Source organism: Homarus americanus, unplaced genomic scaffold (genome assembly GCF_018991925.1).
Source record: "Homarus americanus isolate GMGI-L3 unplaced genomic scaffold, GMGI_Hamer_2.0 scaffold52806, whole genome shotgun sequence".
In the NCBI taxonomy this organism is placed as follows: domain Eukaryota; kingdom Metazoa; phylum Arthropoda; class Malacostraca; order Decapoda; family Nephropidae; genus Homarus; species Homarus americanus.
In genome coordinates this window covers 2097325-2122506 of record NW_024720773.1, presented here as the reverse complement: position 1 = coordinate 2122506, position 25182 = coordinate 2097325, and the positions used below count along the sequence as shown (strand labels likewise).

The 25182-nt window shown below is 44.1% G+C and overlaps 2 protein-coding genes across 2 annotated transcripts in view; both read left to right on the top strand.

Annotated features, from left to right (window-relative positions):
* The window catches only part of LOC121861114 (early nodulin-75-like), a 30090-nt gene extending 15828 nt beyond the window's left edge, over nt 1-14262 (top strand). Inside the window, exon 6 of the mRNA XM_042358676.1 lies at nt 14110-14262. Coding sequence (XP_042214610.1) covers nt 14110-14262 — 153 coding nt within the window. The remainder of the gene's footprint in view (nt 1-14109) is intronic.
* LOC121860894 (prolyl 3-hydroxylase OGFOD1-like) overlaps nt 14078-25182 on the top strand; it is a 47662-nt gene continuing 36557 nt past the window's right edge. The window contains exon 1 of the mRNA XM_042358256.1: nt 14078-14238. The gene's annotated coding sequence lies outside the window, so the exon portion shown is untranslated. The remainder of the gene's footprint in view (nt 14239-25182) is intronic.

Below are 25182 nucleotides of genomic sequence, written 5' to 3'. Positions count from 1 at the left end.
TCACTCTCTTCAGTTTCATCCAATAAAGCCTCTGTCTCCTCCATATGAGGGTAGCATATGTACTCCTATACAAACAGTAGGGCGTTAGAAATAAAATAGACTTGCTGAGGCGGTTGTATTTACCGAAATGTAGACTTCATAGCAATCACCAAACTGATGGATGAATCTGGCGAGCAAAATTTTTTATCTGAGTACACATAGAAGGGTACAACCTTTTTCACAAGGACAGGAGGGTCGCACTCTTCGTCAAGGATACATTAAAATGTTGTACTAATAATTCAATAAAGGGTGAAATAGGAACCGAGTCTGTGTGGGTAGAAATCACGGAAGGAAGAGAAAAACTAATTATGGGAGTGATTTACAATGACAGGTTATTACTGTACAACAGTTCATAATTCTAACAGTTTCTGGCTTAACCTTGAGGTTGTGACCTCTAATGAAAAACCTTTAAATACGTTTTAAATGTTTAATTTCATGGAGAAGCATTAAACACTGGGTGTAGTTTTATTATTGTATGTTTGATCAAATAGGTTTTTAACCCCTTGGATATGAGGGGTCTTAGTGCTGAATAAAATCTCAGATGTTTACGAAATAAAATTTTAACAGTGACATCCTGTAATGAAGGAGGTAAGGTTTAATACAGTACTGTATTTTCTCGATTTAATGAAGTAATTCAAGCCCACCCCTGCTTGTTAAATCGAAATACAGTATCTGCTAAGTGAGCTCTTGGTCAACTAAGTATACACAGGAGCACCTTAGCTTTCGTGTTTATTCAAGACATCTTCAGAGGCAACTGAATTTGCAGGGATGGAATGTCAGGTGACCCTTTCTTGGGTGGGGGATTAGTGGGTCTCATGACCTGAAGATGTCTTGAATAAACACAAAACCTAAAGTATTTTTAGGGAGATTGTGATAAGTATAAGTATAAATAAGCAAAGTTGTATCCCTTCAACATTACGTTACATAACATTTTAAAATATGGAGTGAGAAAGCAGAAAGGTGTGAGGTATTAGGGAGATGCGTGTTGTCTTAATTCCTGTGTGTGTGTGTGTGTGAGTCAGGAACACACCTCAACACCACCAACACACACCCTCCAACACCACCAACACACACCTCAATACCACCAACACACACCCTCCAACACCACCAACACACACCCTCCAACACCACCAACACACACCCTCCAACACCACCAACACACACCCTCCAACACCACCAACACACACCCTCAACACCACCAACACACACCCTCCAACACACCTCCACACACCTCCAACACACCCCAACACCAAACACACCCTCCAACACCACCAACACACACCCTCAACACCTCCAACACACACCCTCAACACACACCCTCCAACACCTCCAACACACACCCTCCAACACACACCCTCCAACACACCCTCCAACACACACCCTCAACACCACCAACACACCCTCCAACACCACCAACACACACCCTCCAACACCTCCAACACACCCTCAACACACACCCTCCAACACCTCCAACACACACCTCAACACACACCCTCCAACACACCACCCTCCAACACCACCAACCCCCTCCAACACCACCAACACACACCCACCAACACACACCCGCCAACACCTCAACACACCCTCCAACACCTCCAACCACACCCTCCAACACCACCAACACACCCTCAACACACACCCTCAACACCACCAACACACACCCTCAACACCACCAACACACACCACCAACACACCCTCCAGCACCACCAACACACACCCTCAACACCTCCAACACACCCTCCAACACCATCAACACACCCTCCAGCCACACACCCTCCAACACACCCTCCAACACCACCAACACACACCCTCAACACCACCAACACACCCTCCAACACCTCCAACACACACCCTCCAACACCACCAACACACACCCTCAACACCTCCAACACACACCCTCAACACCACCAACACACACCCTCCAACACACACCTCCAACACCACCAACACACACCCTCCAACAAACACCCTCAACACCACCAACACACACCCTCAACACACACCCTCCAACACCTCCAACACACACCCTCCAACACACACCCTCCAACACACACCCCCAACACACCCTCCAACACCACCAACACACACCCTCCAACACCACCACACACACCCTCAACACCTCCAACACACACCCTCCAACACACACCCGCCAACACCTCCCAACACACACCCTCCAACACCCCTCCAACACACACCCTCCAACACCACCAACACACTCCAACACACACCCCTCCAACACCACCAACACACACACTCCTCAACACACACCCTCCAACACACCCCTCCACACCACCACACCCTCCAACACACACCCTCCAACACCTCCAACACCCTCCAACACCATCAACACACCCTCCAACACACCTCAACACACCCTCAACACCACCAACACACACCCTCAACACACACCCTCCAACACCACCAACACACACCCTCCAACACACACCCTCCAACACCACCAACACACACCCCTCCAACACACACCCTCAACACCACCAACACACACCCTCCAACACACACCCTCAACACCACCAACACACACCCTCCAACACACACCCTCCAACACCTCCAACACACCCTCCAACACCATCAACACACCCACTCCAACACCCTCAACCTCACCCTCCAACACCACCAACACACACCCTCCAACACACACCCTCCAACACCACCAACACACACACCCTCCAACACACACCCTCCAACACCACCAACACACACCCTCCAACACACACCCTCCAACACCACCAACACACACCCCTCCAGCACCACCAACACACACCTCCAACACACACCCCTCCAACACCACCAACACACCCCCTCAACACCACCAACACACACCCTCCAACACACACCCTCCACCACCTCAACACACCCTCCAACACCATCCACACACCCTCCAACACACACCCTCCAATGCACCCTCCAACACCACCAACACACACCCTCCAACACCACCAACACACACCCTCCAACACCACCAACACACACCCTCCAACACCACCAACACACCTCCCCACCAACACACACCCTCCAACACCACCAACACACACCCTCCAACACCACCAACACACACCCTCCAACACCTCCAACACACACCCTCCAACACACACCACCAACACACACCCTCCAACACACACCACCAACACACACCTCCAACACACACCCCAACACCTCCAACACACACCCTCCAACACACACCACCAACACACACCCTCCAACACACACCCTCCACACACACCTCCAACACACACCCTCCAACACACACCCTCAACACACCACCAACACACACCCTCCTAACACACACCCTCCAACACACACCCTCAACACACACCCTCCAACACACCCCTCCAACACACACCACCAACACACACCATATTAGATTGTATCCACTTTTTGCGCTAGTAACTATATCAATTCTCATGTACAGAACCAAATACACAATGTTGCAGATACTTCTCATAATGTGACAAGTGTGAGACAGACATACTGCCTCACACGCCTGTAGTCCTGCATTTGGAATAAGTTACCCTTTATGTAAGAACTAAACAAATAATGTAATTGAAATACTGTGTAACATTCAGTCCGTAATATCCTGACCACAGGGTTAATTATTATGACCCTTGCAACTCTACTCTGTAATCCTTTTGCGCTACCACTCACAGGATAGTGTGGTCACAATAATCCGCTGCAAGCAACAAAAATTCACCAACACACACCCTCAACACACACCACCAACACACCCTCCAACACACACCCTCCAACACACACCCTCCAACACACACCCTCAACACACACCCTCCAACACACACCCTCAACACACACCACCAACACACACCCTCCAACACACACCCTCCAACACACACCACCAACACACACCATATTAAGATTGTATCCACTTTTTTGCACTTAGTAACTATATCAATTCTCATGTACAGAACCAAATACGCAATGTGCTTGAATACTTCTCACGTAAATGTGAATAACAAAGTGTGAGGCCAGACATACTGCCTCACACGCCTGTAGTCACGCATTTGTGAATAAGTTACCCTTTATGTATAGAACTAAACAAATAATGTAGTGAAATACTGTGTAACATTCAGTGCCGTAATATCCTGACCACAGGGGTTAATTATTATGACCCTTTGTAACTCTACTCTGTAATCTTTTGCTTTACCGCTCGGATGAGTGTGGGGTGCACAATAAAGTAGCCGCTGCAAGCAGCGCAAAAAAATCAATCACCAACACACACCCTCAACACACACCACCAACACACACCCTCAACACACACCCTCCAACACACCCCTCCAACACACACCTCAACACCCTCCAACACACACCACCAACACACCCTCCAACACACACCCTCCAACACACACCACCAACACACCCTCCAACACACACCACCAACACACACCCTCCAACACACACCCTCCAACACACACCCTCCAACACACACCACCAACACACACCCTCCAACACACCACCAACACACACCCTCCAACACACACCACCAACACACACCCTCAACACACACCCTCAACACACCCTCCAACACCACCAACACACACCCTCCAACACACACACCACCAACACACACCCTCCAACACACCCTCCAACACACACCCTCCAACACCTCCAACACACACCCTCCAACCTACCCTCCAACACACACCCTCCAACACACACCCTCCAACACACACCCTCCAAACACACACCCTCCAACACACACCCTCCAACACACACCACCAACACACCACACCCTCCAACACACACCCTCCAACACACACCCTCCAACACACACCCTCAACACACCCTCCAACACACACACCCTCCAACACACACCCTCCAACACACCACCAACACACCTTCCAACACACACCTTCAACACCCTCCAACACACACCCTCCAACACCATCACCAACACACACCTCCAACACACACCCTCCAACACACACCCTCCAACACACACCACCAACACACACCTTCCAACACCCTCAACACACACCCTCCAACACACACCCTCCAACACCTCCAACACACACCCTCCAACACACACCCTCCAACACACACCCTCAACACACACCCTCCAACACACACCCTCCAACACACACCCTCAACACACACCCTCCAGCACACACCCTCAACACACACCCTCCAACACACACCCTCAACACACACCCTCAACACACACCACCAACACACACCTCCAACACCCTCAACACACACCCTCCAACACACACCCTCCAACACCTACCACCAACACACACCCTCAACACACACCCTCAACACACACCCTCACACACACCACCAACACACACCTTCAACACCCTCCAACACACCCTCCAACACACACCCTCCAACACACACCCTCCAACACACACCCCTCAACACACACCCTCCAACACACACCCTCCAACACACACCCTCAACACCTATCACCAACACACACCCTCCAACACACACCCTCAACACACACCCTCAACACACACCACCAACACACACCTTCCAACACCCTCCAACACACACCCTCCAACACACCCTCAACACCTCCAACACACACCCTCCAACACACCCCTCCAACACACCCTCAACACACACCCTCAACACACACCCTCAACACACACCCTCCAACACACACCCTCAACACACACCCTCCAACACACACCCTCAACACACACCCTCCAACACACACACCCTCCAACACACACCACCAACACACACACCCTCCAACACCCTCCAACACACACCCTCCAACACACACCACCAGCACACACCTTCCCAACACACACCCTCAACACACACACCCTCCAACACACACCCTCAACACCTCCAACACACACCCTCCAGCACACACCCTCCAACACACACCCTCCAACACACACACCCTCCAACACACACCACCAACACACACCCTCCAACACACACCCTCCAACACACACCCTCCAACACACACCCTCCAACACACACCCTCCAACACACACCTCCAACGCACCCTCCAACACACCACCAACACACACCTTCAACACCCTCAACACACACCCTCAACACCTATCACCAACACACACACCCTCCAACACACACACCCTCCAACACACACCACCAACACACACCTTCCACTACCCTCCAACACACACCCTCCAACACACACCCTCCACCTCCAACACACCCTCAACACACACCCTCCAACACACACCCTCAACACACACCCTCCAACACACACCCTCCAACACACCCTCCAACACACACCCTCAACACACACACCCTCCATACACACCCTCCCACACACACCCTCCAACACACACCCTCCAACACACACCCTCCAACACCCTCCAACACACACCCTCCAACACACACCCTCCAACACCTCCACCACACACACCCTCCAACACACACCCTCCAACACACACCACCAACACACACCACACCCTCCAACACACACCCTCCAACACACACCTCAACACCTCAACACACACCCTCCAACACACCCTCCAACACACACCCTCCAACACACCACACCCTCCAACACACACCCTCAACACACACCCTCCAACACACACCACCAACACACACCCTCCAACACACACCCTCCAACACACACACCTCCAACACACACCCCATCACACCCACACACACCCAACACACACCCCCATCACACACACCCTCCACACACACCTCCAACACACACACACACACACACCTCCAACACACACTCCACACACACACCTCCACCACACACACCTGCATCACACACTCAACACACACCTCTCCACACACCCCACACACACACCTCCAACACACACCTCCAACATATATTTATAGTACAGAGTTCTGCTGTCGTGTTTTTGATAGCGCTAATTTGCTTTTAGCGATTTATGATTGGAATTTGATATTTGTATATGTTACGCTTGTTTTTTATGGACTTACTTTTTTTGTTTTACTATTTGTAAATTTTTGTGAGATGCTGTGAATCTTAATTGGTTCTAGAACATGTTATTATCTTCTAGATTATATTCCCAAAATGACACAAAACTGAATTTTAATTTGAAAATTATAGATAAAAGTTGCATTTTTTTGCATTTAAACCTGAAATGTTGAATATCGTTAATTGATTTGTAATAAAAACAATAAATTAGGAAGAAAATTAAATGAATGTGATATGTTGTAAAATCAGCGTATTGAAGCGTTCTTGTGATAGAATTTGATGATCTTGTTTGGTTATAACACTTGGTTTGTGCTTCGATTTTATCAACCTCAAAACCTTCTCTCCCATCATGTTGTTACATTTACTGTATGATGTTCGATTTTGTAGAATGCAACATTTATTTGACTGTGCTATCCTGTTAGGCTAACTACTAAATTTTTTCTGATTTGTAAATCTGCAATCTAACCTATTTCCATGTCTTGTTATTCTATTGACGTTTTTTTCTATAACGATATTTTACATGAACGCAATTATCGCTATGTTGTTAGAACTTTATATATATTCTCGATGATCATCCACTTCTGGTATGTTTTATTGATAAAATATTATGATATAATGTCGTGATAAAATGTTCTTTAGTTCTCTCAGATGCAATCTTGGAATTTTGATTCTGAGGGGCTTTGAATACTGGTGTGATTTGATTTGAATGATCATCAGGTATTGTAATGACGATGATTGATCCACTTAATCCGTCATCACCACCTTCTGTGTGACAAGATGAGCTTTTAAATATATAACCTGTCAGAGTTTATGACACCTGATCATCCATCCTACATCTGTTTATATCAAATGCTTGTTATTTTGTCCTTACCATTTGAATAAATTTGTGTAGCGTGTCGTTTTGTACTTGACTCCACTGGTTTTAAATCTATTTCATCAAACTTGTTTTGTTATGTTTTTCTTACACAAGATGATTTATACACTTCTATATCAGTTTTCCAATCTATGGGATGATTATTGTTCCTTACATAACTGTGCTATAATGTATAGAAAAATGGCGAAATATTGCGTATATGCTCGGTTGCGTTTGTGTTGGAGGAGGGAGGTAACTGACTGCACACCCCAAGTTCCTGCTCCCTACTCCTCACCATATTCCTGCCTGTCCTCCCATTGTAAAAAAACGTTTTGCTTTGTTTTATTAATTAATGTGTTTACTTATAAAATTTGTGCTTAATGTGTTTTTATATTAACTTCATGATAAATATCCACCAAAAAGAGTGTGATCATTAAAAGTGCTGATGCCATTCTCCAGCTATAACTTCGTTCTCCATCCATAATCATTGTCTCTAACACAAAGACTGTAAACTAGATGCTTGTGATGGTGTTGTAATTAATTAATGAATAAACAATATTGTATTTTTGTGATGTAGAGATCCCCAGTTATTCTGGGCCCAGTTCAATCTGAAATTTTTGCTTAACTAATTCATCTTTCATAAGATTCTTTCATTTTGTTTAGCTTGAAACCTCCCAAGCCAATCTTTTTTCCCAACATGTTTTTGCCTGCATTTGCCCACCGCCGCAGGCAGTATTTACCGCGCACCAGTAAGGCTTTAAATTCTTTAACATTTAGTAAATATAAAGGTTGTACTATTCAATAATTTTTAAAGTTTTTTATATTAAATTTTTTAGTCATTTAACAATTATTGAACATAATTGAAGTATAAACTAGTTTATGCGGCGTAAACAGACTACAGTTTGGCGACAGTTTGTTACCAGCTGAGAGGGAGGATTATCTTGTTTGAGACTAAAACATAAATGCTTTTTTCTGTGTTTCCAGTCAGGTTATTGGTCATTTGAAATATATTTTTGCATATTGACAATATATAATGCAGTGTAGTGTTGATTTAAAAGAAAATAATCTTGAATTAATCCAATGAACTAAATTTTATGGGTGTGAAATGGGCATAGGTGACTTCTCTTCTCCCTTCTCCTCCCCCCATTAATTCCCATCATCATCATCATCATCCAGCAGCCTATTGCATGCACACCTCAAAGTAGGGTGTACTTTACTGCATTTATTTAGTTTGTATGTAATTTTCGGTGAAACTGGAACAATTAAAAAACCCAGAAACAATGGTTTCGGTTAATGAATTTTTCAGTTAACGAGCAACCTTCTGGAGCAATTGTGCTTTCGTTAACCGAGGACTCACTGTACAGTAGTTTGATGAATAAGTAGTGACATCGATGCTATTCATCAAGCGGCCTGTCGTTAACGATACAATATTACTTATTTATTAATTAATACAACATCACACCCAGACACCACATATATGTAACAAATTTATGCGTGGTTAACTACGTGGAGGTGAATTAAAAGATCAGCTGTTGAGCTTAGCACTTGGCAACACTGGTGCATGTTACCACTCCATCTCTCTAATGACCCACCTTCCTGCTTTCTCTCCATATTTTAAAATGTTATGTAACGTAATGTTGAAGGGATACAATGTGATAAGTGTTAGTATAAAAAATACTGTATTTTAGCTTTCATGTTTGTTCAAGACATCTTCAGGTCCTGAGACCTTATAATCCCCCACCCAACAGTGGGGGACCTGACATTTATCAGAAGGTCAGTAATATGAGACCACCAATACCCCACCCTACCTCTACCTGACATTGTGTCAGGTCAGTTATGTGAACCACTAATCCCCACAGCTCCATGGGAGTGGAAAATACCAGTCCTTGCTGTAACACACAGCTTCATTCCGACCATATCATATAAATTTTAGTTCAGATCTTGGAAAACTCCCCAGCACACAGAAACATTCTAGGGTGTGGGCTAGTGTTTTGTCTGTGCAAGATGCATAGTTTAGGACTTCTCGGATGGGGGATTTTTCCGGTTTGAGTCGTCTGGTTACCGGAAATCTCTCATCCCGGAAGTGCTCTGCACCAGTTGTTCGGCTTACGGGGATGTCACTGTGCATATATACAGTAGACTTCGCAACTTGCGCGTATTTTTCTTCACGATTTCAACTGTCTGTGAGGATTACCGGGGGTTAGGTTACAATTTCAATTTCCTACTCAAAGTTTTCAAAATTTTTGTATGCTGTAGTCTGAACTATAGCATGATTTTATTAAATTATAGTCTCCCAGGTCAGTTCAGTGACATTTTATAAGAAAAACAAAAACTCACTCCTAAGGACATAAATAAATACAGTTGTACCCCCTTAGCGGTCAATAGAACCCAGAGGTCCGTGTTAAGTGAAATCAGATTTAAGTGAACAACAGAACATATGGGATTAACTCCAGAAACCGGCCCGACCCCAAACTCCACTTTTTGAAGACACATAACTATGTTGTAGTAAAAATAACATCTTAATTTTATGATGGTACATGCACACAATTAATACTTAGAGAAATAGAGAAATACAGTGCCAGAGTTAATGTCCATTCAAATAATGGACTCAGCTCCCTCCCCTCTCACACCTACACTGCTGGCTCTTCCCTCTCTGAGAATTTTTGGGGAAAACCACTAAATTTTAATAAATAATACCTCAAACTAAAGTTAGGATAATACAATTGACATTGCTGGATTCCTTGCTGGATTCCTTGTAAGACCAGGAATATTTTGAATATAAATGTCATATATTTGCACAAAGATAACATAGTTACCAGAGAAAAATTTTTATCTAAAATTTGTATGTCTAATGCAAAATATATGATGTTTTATATTCAAAATAATCACAAATTATAAGAATTCCAGCAATGTAAATATATTCTGACCGAGTAATTTGTATGAATGTTATGAGCTAAAACAAATATCTTCAGTTAATAAAAAAAATAATCTTCACGACACTATCTGGCAATCAAAGTACCCCCTGCCTTTCCCCCTCTTCAACCTCGTGGTCAGTCCAACCCTCCCCCACCCCACCAATCCTCCTTCAAGAGATGGGTGAAAAAATAAATTTTAACATTTTGTATTAAATAATACCTCAGATTAAAGTTAGGATAATATTAATTGACATTGCTGGATTCCTTGTAAGACCAGAATATTTTGAATATAAATGTCATATATTTTGCACAAAAGATAACATATTTACTCAGAAAACATTTTATCTAAATTTGGTCTTAATGCAAAATATATGATGTTTATATTCAAAATGATCACCAAATTATAAGAATTCCAGCAATGTAAATTATATTCTGGCGGAAATTTGTATGAATTTTATGAGCCTAAAACAGGCAGTCAGGCAGGGTGGCGGGTGGGGCAAATATAAAAATAGCGTCTCGAGCGGACACTCACTGTGTATATGTGGAAAAATCCGTGTTAAGTGAAAGTTCAGCTCTGGCGAGGCACCGCGTATATATGATAAAACCGTTAAATCAGAAACGGTTAGGCGGGTAATATACTGTAATTAGATACTTCACAAGACCTCCTGGCATCAGCTGTCAAACACATCCCCCACCCCCCCTCCCTCCTCTCTCCCCATCCCAGCCAGGGTTTGGTAGTTTAGGCTTACAGTTTTTATCTTATGTAATATCTCGAACTAAAGTTAGGAGAATATAATTTGCATTGCTGGAATCCTTGCAACAGTGAATAATTTGAATATAAACGTCATATATTTTGCACAAGAGATAAAAATTAATCACCTGTATCACATTACAGTAGTGATTTATGAGTTCTAGTGTATATATGCGTATATACAGATTCTCCTCGACTTCGACCACCGGACATACAACCACCGCTGATGCGTATAAATATTTTTCAAATTACAGTGGTCCTCGGTTAATGAGCACAATTAGTTCCAGAAGGTTGCTCGGTCTTGACTCATGTTCAATGGGTTTTTGGGTAATTGGTTCGCTCACGGTGTCTAAAATCAACAAAAAGGTAGTAAAAGTATACTTACTCTGAGGTTGTGTGTGTAGAAGGCTCCTTTATGATGATGATGATGAGAATTAGAATGGGGTGGAGGAGAAGGAGAAGAAGGCATTGGGGTGGAAGAAGTCACCCCATGGTGCCATTTCACCCATAAAATTTTAGTTCTCTTGGTGTAATTCAAGATTATTTTCTTCAAATCAACACTGCACTGCATTATATATTGTCAATATGTAAAATAAATTTAAAATTGACCAAAAATTTGCCTGGAAACAGAAAAAAAGCATTTAGTTGAAGAGAGTCTGAAGATTTTACCTCCACTGAAAAGACACAGAGACTGACGCCTGTATGGTGTGTTGACAGGCTGTATGGCGCGCAAAAAACTAGCTTCCTATACTTCAATTATGTTCAATAATTGTTAAAATTAATATAAAACTTTTAAAATTATTGAATAGTATAAACTTCTTGATATTTACTAAAATAGTAAGGAATTTAAGCCCTAGAACCGATTACTGTATTGGCGGACAAATACTACAGCTGGTGGACCGCCAAATGCAAGCGAAAACATGTTGAGATCGGCTTGTAAAAAACTCGTTAATCGAGGGATTGATCGTTAACCGAGGCGCTCGTTAACCGAGGGATCACTGTACGTATAATAATAATTATAATAATAATTGACGGTTTATTGAAAGAGCATTGCAGCCGGAAGGCTGAAAATATACAATTACCTGTACATAATTGGGGAATGGGTCTCTTGATTTACAAATGATATACAGGTAACATAAGTGATACAACTATAATATATACAGACAGACCCCGACTTACGACTGCTACGACTTACGACCGTCGGGACTTACGACCGCCGCTGATTTTTTATTAATTTTTTTTTTTTTTTTTTTTTTTTTTTTTTTTTTTTTTTTTTTTTTTTTTTTTTTTTTTCTCAAATGACACACGCATTTTCTATACCGAAACGTTTCTAGTTAATGTAGTCTCCATGTATAATTAGAAAATTATAGGGGCCCCATGTGCATTCAGCTGACTACATTAAAGGTAAGTGCTCAGTCACACTGTAGCCATTCCTTATTATTTATTACTTTCACTGTACTGTATCCATTCCTCATTATTCATTACTTTTACTGTACTGTATTTCATTGTAGATTATTTATTCATTTAAAAAAAAAAAAAATTATCTATGTCGGACTTACGACCATGTCGGACTTACGACCATGTCGGACTTACGACCATGTCGGACTTACGACCTGGATTTGGGTCCCTAACCCCGTCGTAAGTCGGGGTCTGTCTGTAATAATTAGGTGTTGATAATTTTTACAATGGTTGGAACTGGGCTGTTCTTATAGCAATCAGTTCGTGCTCGTATGGGCTGGATGCGGTTGGGCAGGTGTGTATCCACGTTGCCAGGACAGTAGCTTGGGGCAATGCAGGTGTGCTCCATCCTTCAGGTTAGGTTAGGTGAAGCCATGAGGTCAAGTCAGGTTAGGTCAGATCCAGCCACACTCAGTATTACACTGCTGTGTTTTTGTGCTTTTCCTTGAAGTACACTATAGGAACACTGTTTAGTAGTCAATCTTTCACTGATCACTTTAATGTTTTGCTGAATAGATCCTTGTGTAGTAAGGCTGGTAGGGCATTGGGATATAGCAGGGGGAGGGGGTGGGCCAAACAGACTCGGCCTGGCTGCTCAAACTGGGAGCGCCTTCAGGGCACATCTTGTCTCGCTGGTGGTTGACAAGTATTTTCGAGTTCCGGCGTTAGTTATTGCTCTGTATACTGTACTGACAGATTTTCCGTTTGTAATTCCCTTTAAAATGGCTGGCAAGCTTAAAAGTGAGAGTTTTGTTGTGCTGAGAAGAAAAAGAGACACTCATTTTAGATTTTCTATGTATTATTTAAGCATTTTTGACTTACGACTTGGTCGTCGGTCCCTAACCCCATCATAAGTCGAGGACTGACTGTATATAGTGATTTAAGGGCGATTTAGGAGTGTTTCTGACTCTACACGAGGTCCCAGGAACGTAACCCTCACGTAAGTTGCGAGTCTACTGTATGCAGTGATGGTACCTTGTATACATTTAAACATCCATATAACAGAATATTTTCTCCATATATTCCATTAAATGGATGTTTATCTAACGGACCCTTGATATATGAGGTTTTCTTCTCCATTATAATCTGTTAAATAAATGTTTTTCTGTGTTGTTTCCAAGTTATTTTTTATCTTTATTCTTTTAAATTAATTTGTGTGTTGTGACAGGTGGCAGAGGTACTGTCCCGTGATAAGGTCCGGCACTCCATCAACGGCTGGTTCCACGGACCTAACATTGAGAGACCGCCCAAGTACATCACACCTTCCAGAGCCTTTGATGTTCCTTTGCATATTGAGGTTAGCTTAGGTTCCTGTTCTTAAGAATAATACTCTTGCTCAGTCACTCATGTCGTTGTGTGAATTAGTCAAATTCATTTATTATCTCAGGTTAGGTTGGAGAGGAACATGACTAATACATTTAGTATACACTCCAGAATATATTTTTAGTGTACTGTATGACACATGCACAGTGTTTTCAGTAAGGTGCAATTAGACTATAATATATACAGGTTGAGAATCCTTGGGGCCAAATGTGTCTCAGATTCTGGATTTTTTTGGATTTTGGGATACCTGTACACTGTATACCTGTTGTATAATATGGACACGAAGTAGTACCTTAAGCTGTGTATTCTTATATTACTCTATTAATTATGTATAGTAAAGTATTACAGAACATGTATTAATCCTATGTAATGTTTCCATTTATTATGCACCATGTTATGTATATGTATTATCATATTTACATATTATGTATTCAGCTTGAGAACGCTGGCATCTGTGTATGCCAGCGCGGAGTGATACAGGGAGATGAGACCGCTAGTCCTTATGGCGCGGAAGCCACTGTTTATTTGTTCCTCTGTATTTGTCTCCCGTACGAGAATAAGAACCTTTTTCAAGATAACAAGTGTTTGCGTATACCCTCAGTAGTGTAGAACATTTTGGGGGTATCAAAGACAGACATAGATGGCGCAGTGAGATTTCTCAGTGAGATTAAGAGTGAATTTAGCCTTCCCGCCGGACTGTGTTGTTAATGGCGTCTTGTCTTCAGCTTCGCCAAGGATTTACAGCAAGACTACAAGCCTCAGGATTTACAGTGTTGTGAAGTACTATGCTGTGTAAAGTGCTGTGCTGTGAAGTGATGTGTTGTGTTGTGTATTTTAATCAGAATTGTCTGTGCAAACTGCAGTCAGATGACTGAGGGAGCTGCCCAGCAGTACATCCCCTCCTGCTCATGGTCACTGAGTGACTGAGCAGTGAGCAGTAAGACAACTTCAGTTCAGTTGCGACTTGCGCCGAGCTGCCTCTATGTCTGGCAGCGCGCCAAGCCTCCCGCCAGCGAACCATACACACACACGCACTCACAGGCCCACTTTATATTAAATTCTTGTGTATTACTTTAAACTTCTGTAATTCTGTGCATAGATTATGAGGGGTTGACCCGGTCTCTTACACAGATAGAGTACAGAAGCTGTCAGCATGTCTCACAGGGATCAAAATGATACCCTGGACAATGGGGTTATGAGTTTAAGTTTGGGAGACCTCTCCCCACCCACACTCACGCCCCACGCTCCCCACATTGGCAATGCCCAATCACCCACAGAATCTCCTCGTTCGTCGCGAGCAAGCAGTGCCTGCGTCCAAGGATCTCCTTCAACTGATTAAGTGGATGGAAACTTCTCGACGCCAGGACGATGTTGCAAGGAGAGAAGAGGAAGAAATTCGGTACAGAGAGTCTGAAAGACGACGCCACGAAGATGAACGAAGACGCAGAGAACTAGGAAATATACGTAGAAGTGAGGATGACCAGAGAAGAAGAGAGGATCAAGCCAGATTTGAAGCCTTGATTTCCCTGTTAGCCTCCCCACAACGATCTACTCTACAAGTTTCTTCTGCTACTACTAATGCTGATACGACTAGAGGTACTGGTGCCTCATCTCCCAGAGTCGGTTCAACAATTCCTCAAAAGGCTGCAGCACAAACGCCTCCCTCTCTGAAGTCTGACGCTTCTTATCAGATATTTCGGGAATGGCGTCGACATTGGCAAGACTATGCAACAATGGTTGACCTGTCAAGTTTACCACAGCCTAAACAGATGATACAGCTTCGTATGTGCCTGTCCTTGGAGACACAACATACTCTCGAGCACACACTTCAAGTGCCTCCTACGACAACTCTGACTGTAGAGGTCGTACTTGACAAGTTACAGGAGCATGTTAAGGGACAGCGCAACAAAGCACTCAGAAGAAGAGAACTCCTCCAATGTAAGCAGCTTGATGGAGAATCTTTTGATGCATTTTTTGTAAGACTGAAAAGATGTTCAGAGGAAGTTGATGTTTGTCCTGGAAATTCTCAAGTTTTTGAAGAGACACAACTCAAGACAATCATTTTAACGGGTATTCGAGATGAAGAGCTAGTTCAGCGTCTCATTTCACTTGACCCCACTTCCTCCCTTCAAGATGTTGTTACAAAATGTCAAGCGTACGAGGCTTCAACTTTACGTTCACAACCTGACCAGGTGAGGGCGGTGTCTTCCTACAGAAAGGGTAAGAAGCAGCAAGGTAACCCCACCCCTCATCCTCCAGCTACACCTTCAGCAGCAGCTTTGTGTAACAGCTGCGCGAGACAGCATGATGCCTCCCAGTGCCCAGCTGCTCAAAGCATGTGTAGAAGTTGCGACCGTCAGGGTCACTGGGCTTACACAGTCAAGTGCCCTGCTAGCAAAGTTCAGTGCAGACTTTGTGGTCGTGTGGGCCATTATGACAAATGTTGTCGTAAGAAGACACATAAAGGACACCACCAAGGATCCAAGAAGTCATCCTCAGGTAGTGCTGGCGCGCCCCCTCCTTCTGGCAAGCATCAAGACGCTGTGCCCAGTAGTTCCTGCCATCGTGTACATTGTTCCACAGACACGATGCCCCAGCACATCAATGTTGTCATTTCTCACGGTAACTTGTCATCCAGTCTTCAGATGTTACCTGACACCGGTGCTGACGTCTCATTAATTGGTCCACAACACTTAGCAAGTTTGGGAATACCCCGGAGCAACCTACAGCCCCCTCCTCAGACAACGAAACTGACAGCTGATGGTTCCAAGATGGCTCCAGCTTTGGGATCTTTCTGGGCTACTCTTACCTTTGGTAAACAGTCTTTCGCAGCCCGGATTGATGTTCATGATGGGATCCCGACTCCGCTTTTATCATATGGCCATTGTCAAGAGTTGGCCATTATTTCCAAGGAATTCCCCAAACCTATTCTAAAGATCACCCATGTCAACAGGTTTGAAGGAACTCCCTATCTCTACTAACACGTCCCCTTCTGATGCAAGAGCTTACCTTCTCAAGGAGTTTGCTGACGTGTTGGTTACGAAGAAATCTTTAGGATCCACACCACTCAAGCCAATGGTGGGTCCATCTATGAAGATTCATCTTAAGGACGGTGCCACACCTTTTGGCATCCACACCCCTCGTTTGATTCCTCACGCCTACAAGGAGCTAGTTAGACAAGAGCTTGACTCCATGGTTGCTCAGGGAATCATCAAGCCGGCCGGAGACGAACCTTCACCTTGGTGCCACCCTCTCGTCCCCGTCGCCAAACCTCGTGGTGGAGTACAGATCACCACCGATCTATCAAAACTTAACCAGCAAGTTTCCCGTCCAGCCCACCCTTCACCCACACCCTTCGCAGCTGTTCGAAGTGTGGACCCGAAGGCGAAGTTTTTTACAACGATGGACGCCTTATGTGGTTATTGGCAGATCAAGTTGGCCGAAGACGACCAGCATTTGACTACATTCATCACACCATATGGAAGATCTCAGTATTGCAGAGGCCCCATGGGATTTGCCGCTACGGGCGATGCATTCTGTCAACGTGGTGACGTGGCCCTTCAAGGAGTCGCGAATTGTGTCAAGGTGGTTGATGATATTTTACTCCATGACGAAGACTACTGTGCCCACCTCTCCCGAATATATGAAGTTCTCACCAGATGTCGAAAGTACGGGATTACCCTCAACGCTGACAAGCTTGTAGTCGCCGCACCATCAGTGAACTTCTGTGGGTACACTCTCTCCGCATCAGGTATCGCAGCTGACCCGGAGAAATTAAGTGGAATCAGGGATTTTCCAACCCCTGCCAACCTGACAGACCTCCGTTCTATTTTGGGTCTGGTCAATCAGCTGGCTGAATTCTCACCTGACATCTCCTCTGCAGCCCAGCCATTACACCCCCTGCTGAGCCCCAGGAGGACATTCCTGTGGACCCCAGATCATCAAGAGGCCTTCCAGCGAGTCAAGCAGGCCCTCTTAAGTCTACCTGTCCTTGCCTGTTACGACCCAGCCCTACCCACCGTCCTCCAGACTGACGCCTCCAGACTCTATGGCGTTGGTTGCGCCCTTCTGCAGGACCATGGCGGTGGACAACTCCGCTTAATTCAGTGTGGATCCCGGTTCCTGACGGACGCCAAGACCCGATATGCCACGATTGAGCTGGAGATGTTGGCTTTTGTCTGGGCGATGGCGAAGTGCCGCTTCTACCTGATAGGACTTCAGCACTTCACCCTCTTCACGGATCATCGCCCTCTTGTACCTATTATCAATCACTACTCTTTGGATGCAGTAGAGAATCCTCGCCTTCAACGTTTGAAAGAGAAGCTCTCGCCTTATCTCTTCACGGCTGTGTGGCGTGCGGGTAAGCTGCTGTGCATCCCGGATGATCTGTCCCGCGCCCCTGTCAGTCGCCCCACCCCAGAGGACGAGATGTTGTGTTCTACAGCTGCCGCATCCCTCAAGTCAGTAGTCTCATTGAAGGCCGTCTTCACATCAGAAGAGTCTACAGCACCGGATCCAGACAAGACCCTTGAAGATCTCCGCACCGCAGCCCGGGCCGACCCTTCCTACATCCGGCTCGTCGACTGTGTGTCCCAAGGATTTCCATCTAACCGATACGACCTTCATGAATCGCTACTCCCGTACTGGAAGACACGCGAGGACCTCTATTGTGACGGAGACCTCGTCTTGTATGGTCCACGAGTAGTCATTCCTGCTGCCCTATGCCGCCGTACCTTGACCCACCTTCACGACAGCCATCGAGGAGTGGAGGCCACCAAGCGACGGGCGAAGCAGACTGTATTTTGGCCCGGAATCGACGCGGACATTGCAAGTACCATCCGTGCCTGTGAGCCATGTCAGATTCTACAACCCAGCCGGCAACAGGAACCTTTAATGTGCGACGATAACCCTTCAAGACCCTTCGAGTCTGTGTCGGCCGACTTCTTTGCAGTGGCAGGGAAGTCCTTCCTCGTCATTGCCGACCGATTGTCTGGATGGCCTGTTGTCGTCCCCTGTGGTAGTGATACAACGGCTACTGCTACCATCCGGAGAGGCATTACTTCAGAGAAGTTGGTGTTCCCCTCCGCCTCAGGACTGATGGAGGACCCCAGTTCACCAGCCACGAGTTCCGGGACTTCATGGACCGTTGGGGAGTCCGTCATGTCGTGACCTCGCCCCACTACCCCCAGGCGAATGGACACGCTGAAGCCGCAGTCAAGACTGTTAAACACCTGATCCTTCAGGTGTCACCCTCAGGAAATATAGACTGCGAGGACTTCGATCGAGGTTTGTTAGAGTTACGCAACACCCCGAACTTCACCGGACGGTCCCCAGCCCAGGTTCTATATGGACATCATCTCAGGTCTTGTGTTCCTGCCCACCCGAAGTCTTTTTCTCAAAAATGGCAAGCCAAGACTGAAGAATGTGACCGCCGTGCAGCAGAACAAGCCGCTGCTCGGTACGATCGTCATGCCCGCCCCCTTCCCAGGTTGAGTATCGGCCAGCAGGTCAGGATTCAAGATCCGGTATCTCACCGCTGGGACAAGGTTGGGGTTGTCATGGGTATTGGCCAAGTGCGTCTTCCCAGTGGTAGAGTATGGTGGAGGAACCGTCGTTTCCTCTGACCTGTGGAGCTGCCTAGTGTTGACCCTTTCCCAGTAGAGTCCCCTAATGTTGATGTCTTTACAGTAAATCCATCTCCACCTTGTGTTTCTGCCCCGGTACTCCGAAGGTCCGAGCGACTCAGAAACAAAAGGTCTGCTCAAGATGAAACTATGAGCGTATAGGGGGGGAGGGAGGTGTATAATATGGACACGAAGTAGTACCTTAAGCTGTGTACAGTGGTCCCTCGGTTAACGAGTTACCTCCCATAAGATTCTTAAATTCGGTTAACGAGTTTCTTACGAGCCGACCTCAATAAGTTTTGGCTTGCACTGGGCGGTCAACCAGCTGTAGTATTAGTCCGCCAATACATTAATCGGTTTTAGGGCTTAAATTCCTTACTATTTTAGTAAATATCAAGAAGCTTATACTATTCAATAATTTTAAAAGTTTAAAATTAAATTTTTTAGTCATTTTAACAATTATTGAACATAATTGAAGGTAAAGTGACTAGTTTAATGCGCGGCATCCAGCCTCTTCACACATCAAACAGGCGTTAGTCTCTCTGTTTTCACTGGAGGTAACATCTTGCTTGAGACTCTCTTCAACTAAACGCTTTTTTTCTGTGTTTCCAAGCAAATTATTGGTCATTTTGAAATTTATTTTACATATTGACAATATACTGTATAGCGCAGTGCAGTGTTATTTTAAAGAAAATATTCTTTATTTACAACAAGTTTAACTTTAAAAAGCACGTGTTGACATTGTTTGAATCCAGCATGGGGCCTAAGAGATCAAGAAAATGCAATTTCAATCCAAACCAAGCAGGAAATCATAAAAAAACATGAACAAGGCATTAGAACAAATGCGCTATGCAAAGAATATGGCATGTCGACATCAACTGTGTCGACAATTCTTGCACAGAAAGACAAATTTAAAGAAGTGAAAGTGAGAGACAAATCTACAAGAGTGTTTAAAAGTAGATCCCTAATCGCAGAAACTGAGAGGTTACTTACCATCTGGATTAGGGAAAAACAGATGAAAGGTGATTCAGTTTCTACTGAATTCATTTGTGAAAGAGCCAGTGAGATTTACGAACATTTAAAGACAGATCAACCTGGTTCGTCAGGCACAGAATTTGAAGATTTTCGGGCCAGCAAAGGCTGGTTCGAAAAATTTAAGAAAAGAAGCGACATTTTCAGTGTTGTTAGGCATGGTGATGCTGCTAGTGTTGATAAAGAAGGGGCAGCAAAGTTTTTAGATGAATTTAAAAAACTGATGGAAGAAGAAAATTATCTTCCACAGCAAGTGTTCAATGTGGACGAAACTGGGCTGTTCTGGAAAAAGATGCCCAAAAGAACATTCATCACCAGAGATGAAGCCTCTTTACCTGGGCATAAACCCATGAAAGACCGTCTCACTCTATTGCTTGGTGCCAATGTTTCAGGGGATTTCCGACTGAAGCCTATGCTTGTCTACCACTCTGAAAACCCCAGGGTGTTCAAGCAACAGAAAGTGGTAAGAAGAAAGCTTGGAGTTTATTGGAAGTCCAACCATAAGGCATGGGTGACAAGACAGCTCTTTAATGAATGGGCTGTTGATGTGTTTTGCCCTTCTGTCAAGAGTTACCTAACCACCAATAAATTCCCTTTAAAGGCTCTTCTCCTCATGGATAATGCTCCTGGTCATGACCCTGACCTTGCCAGAAATTTGGAGTATCAATTTGACTTTGTGAAAGTGTTGTTTTTGCCTCCAAACACTACAACAGTCATACAGCCAATGGACCAGAATGTGATCAGCAACTTCAAGAAGTTGTTCATGAATAAAATGTTTAGGAGGTGTCGTCAGGCAACTTCCAATGATCCTGAACTAACACTGAAACATTTTTGGAAGACACAATTCAACATCCTGGAGGCTGTAAAATTGATTGTGTCATCATGGCAAGAAGTCTCCACTAGATCCCTCAATTCTTCATGGAAAGCACTGTGGCCATCAGTAGTCCATGATTTTGAGGGATTTGAGGAAGAAACAGAGTTGGACCAGGAGATTGTGTCCATTGGTCAGTCATTGGGCCTTGAAGTGGAGGAGGAGGATGTGGAAGAGCTTGTGATGTCTCATGAGGAGGAACTTACTCCTGATGACTTGAAGCAACTGGATGAGATGTTACAGGTAGAGGCTGACAGTGGTGAGGAGGAAATTGAAAGTGATGACCATATGTCAGCTAAACAGTTGAAAGATGTGATTTACCACTGGGAGAAGTTCAGGGAACTGGCTTCAAAGGACCCAGAAGTGGAAAAAACTGAACTAACTTTGTGTCATGTTGAGGACTCAGTGGTCTCCTTCTTTAAACATAAGTAAATGGTGAGGAGGACAGATGCCCCACAGACCACAATTGACACTTTCTTCAGTAAAAGGCAGAGGGAACAAGGTGCTATCCCTCAGCCTTCCACTTCAAGAAGGAGAGAGGATGTTCATGGTGAAGAATCTGTCAGTCCAGAGGTTCCTGACATTTTCATGGAAGGTGACTAACCTTCCAAGAAGCAGTAAAATGCTTCTCCTCCACCTCCACTTCCTTCTCTTCTCCCTTCTCCTCCTCCACCTCCCACTTCAAATTCACATCATCATCATCATCATCATCCAGGAGCCTTCTACATACACACCTCAAAGTAAGTGAACTTTTCTACCCTTTTTTTTTTAATTTAGGCGATTTTCAGTGAGCTGGAACCAATTAACCCAAAAACCCATTGAAACAATGGTTTCGGTTAACGAGATTTTCGATTAACGAGCAACCTGCTGGAACGAATTGTGCTCGTTAACCGAGGGACCATTGTATTCTTATATTACTCTATTAATTATGTATAGTAAAGTATTACAGAACATGTATTAATCCTATGTAATGTTTCCATTTATTATGCACCATGTTATGTATATGTATTATCATATTTACATATTATGTATTCAGCTTGAGAACGCTGGCATCTGTGCATGCCAGCGCGGAGTGATACAGGGAGATGAGACCGCTAGTCCTTATGGCGTGGAAGCCACTGTTTATTTGTTCCCCTGCATTTGTCTCCCGTACGAGAATAAGAACCTTTTTCAAGATAACAAGTGTTTGCGTATACCCTCAGTAGTGTAGAACATTTTGGGGGTATCAAAGACAGACATAGACCTGTACGCTGTATACCTGTACGCCTGTACACTGTATACCTGTCCTGTACACCTGTACACTGTATACAGTGACCCCTCGTTTAACGAACACCTCGGTTAACGTAATTTCGATTAACGAACTGCCTTCCATAAGGATCTTCAATTCGGTTAACGAAAAAAAATTCGGTTAACGAAGTTCTTACGAACCGACCTCAACATGTTTTCGCTTGCACTGACCGGGCAACCAGCTTTAGTGTCAGTCCGCCAATACATTAATCGGTTCTAGGGCTTAAATTCCTCACTATTTTAGTAAATATCAAGAAGTTTATACTTTTCAATAATTTTAAAAGTTTAATATTCAATTTTTTAGTCATTTTAACAATTATTGAACATAATTGAAGGTAAAGTGACTAGTTTAATGCGCGGCATCCAGCCTCTTAACACAGCAAACAGGAGTTAGTCTCTCTCTGTTTTCACTGGACGTAACATCTTGCTTGAGACTCTCTTCAACTAAACGCTTTTTTTCTGTGTTTCCAAGCAAATTATTGGTCATTTTGAAATATATTTTACATATTGACAATATATAATGCAGTGCAGTGTTGATTTAAAGAAAATAATCTTGAATTACACCAAGAGAGCTAAAATTTTATGGGTGAAATGGCGCCATGGGGTGACTTCTCTTCCACCCCAATGCCTTCTCTTTCTCCTCCTTCTCCCCCATCATCATAATCATCCATCATCATCATCATCATCATCATCATCATCATCATCATCATCATCATCATCATCATCCAAGAGCCTTCTACATACACACCTCAAAGTAAGTGAACTTTTCTACCATTTTTGTTGAATTTAGGAAATTTTCGGTGAGCTGGAACCAATTACCCAAAAACCCATTGAAACAATGGTTTCGGTTAACGAACTTTTCGGTTAACGAACGACCTTCTGGAACGGATTGAGTTCGTTAACGGAGGGGTCACTGTACCTGTATAATGGGGTACAGGTACCTTACCCAGAGGGGACTGTGTTCGGGTCTAAGCACAAAGCTCATGTGTATCTCATTTACTGAATGTGGATACATATAGCTTGCAGGTAGTTTAATGCAATATTTATAATAATTTTTGCATGAAACATTAAGAAAAAGGTCATATTGAACCATCAGAAAGGTAAGCTACCACTACCATAGGCCTACCTGTAACTGCCACTGAAATTTACCATAGCACAGTCTTACCTTCATTCATTAATGCTCTTGGGATGAGGATGCACTCTGCAGGATGACTTTCTTCAATGTTTCATCTGCTTCATTAACAATGGTTTTTGTTGTATCAATCTCTTTGATCTTATAAACTGACATGATTTATTGTTCAGTTATGAGTACACGCTGTTCTAGTCCATCAATAAGTCCATCACACATTTTACCACTGTTAACTATGTCATCTTCATCTTCACTGTTAGCATCTTGATCTCCTTGATTCAGAACCATTTTAGCTGTCTCACTATCAGTCATGGTTGAACAACTGGAGCATCATTATCAATGTTGAGAACTTCTTCTATATCAGCCTCCTCCAGCTTCTTGACAGCATCCTAGGGTATTCTTTTTGCGTATGTTGGAGGTTTGACATCATTTGTTTCTCACTTGCCACACGGAGTCCTTCAAAGTCATCATTTTGTTCGTCATCGAACATAGTCGACGGCCAGAGGTTGTGCCAGGCATTCGCAAGGGTGTCCTTACCTATGGCATTCCTAGCACTAGCTCAGCATAGATGACATCCTTCACTGTAAACTGCTTTTGGAAACCCTCCACACCCAAGCCTCTGTTGACTGCTGCCAACATGATGTTCGGGAAACTGTGTTTATATTTGCTCTTCAGTGCTCTAAGGATCCTTTGGTCACATGGCTGAATTTATGAAGTAATATTTGGGGGAAAGTAAATGCCATAAACATTATTCTTAACAATAAGTTCGGCTGGGGGATGTGCAGAACAACTGTCAAGGAATAACAAAATCTTGCAGACGTCTTCCAGTCCAGCTTCCCGGCAGTGCTCGAGAGCAGCTGGTACAAAATATTTATTAAACCAGTCAGAAAAGAGGTCCCTGGTGATCCACGCTTTCTTGTTGGCATAATAATGGACTGGTAAATTAGTCACGCCTTTAAAACAGCGGGGACGCTT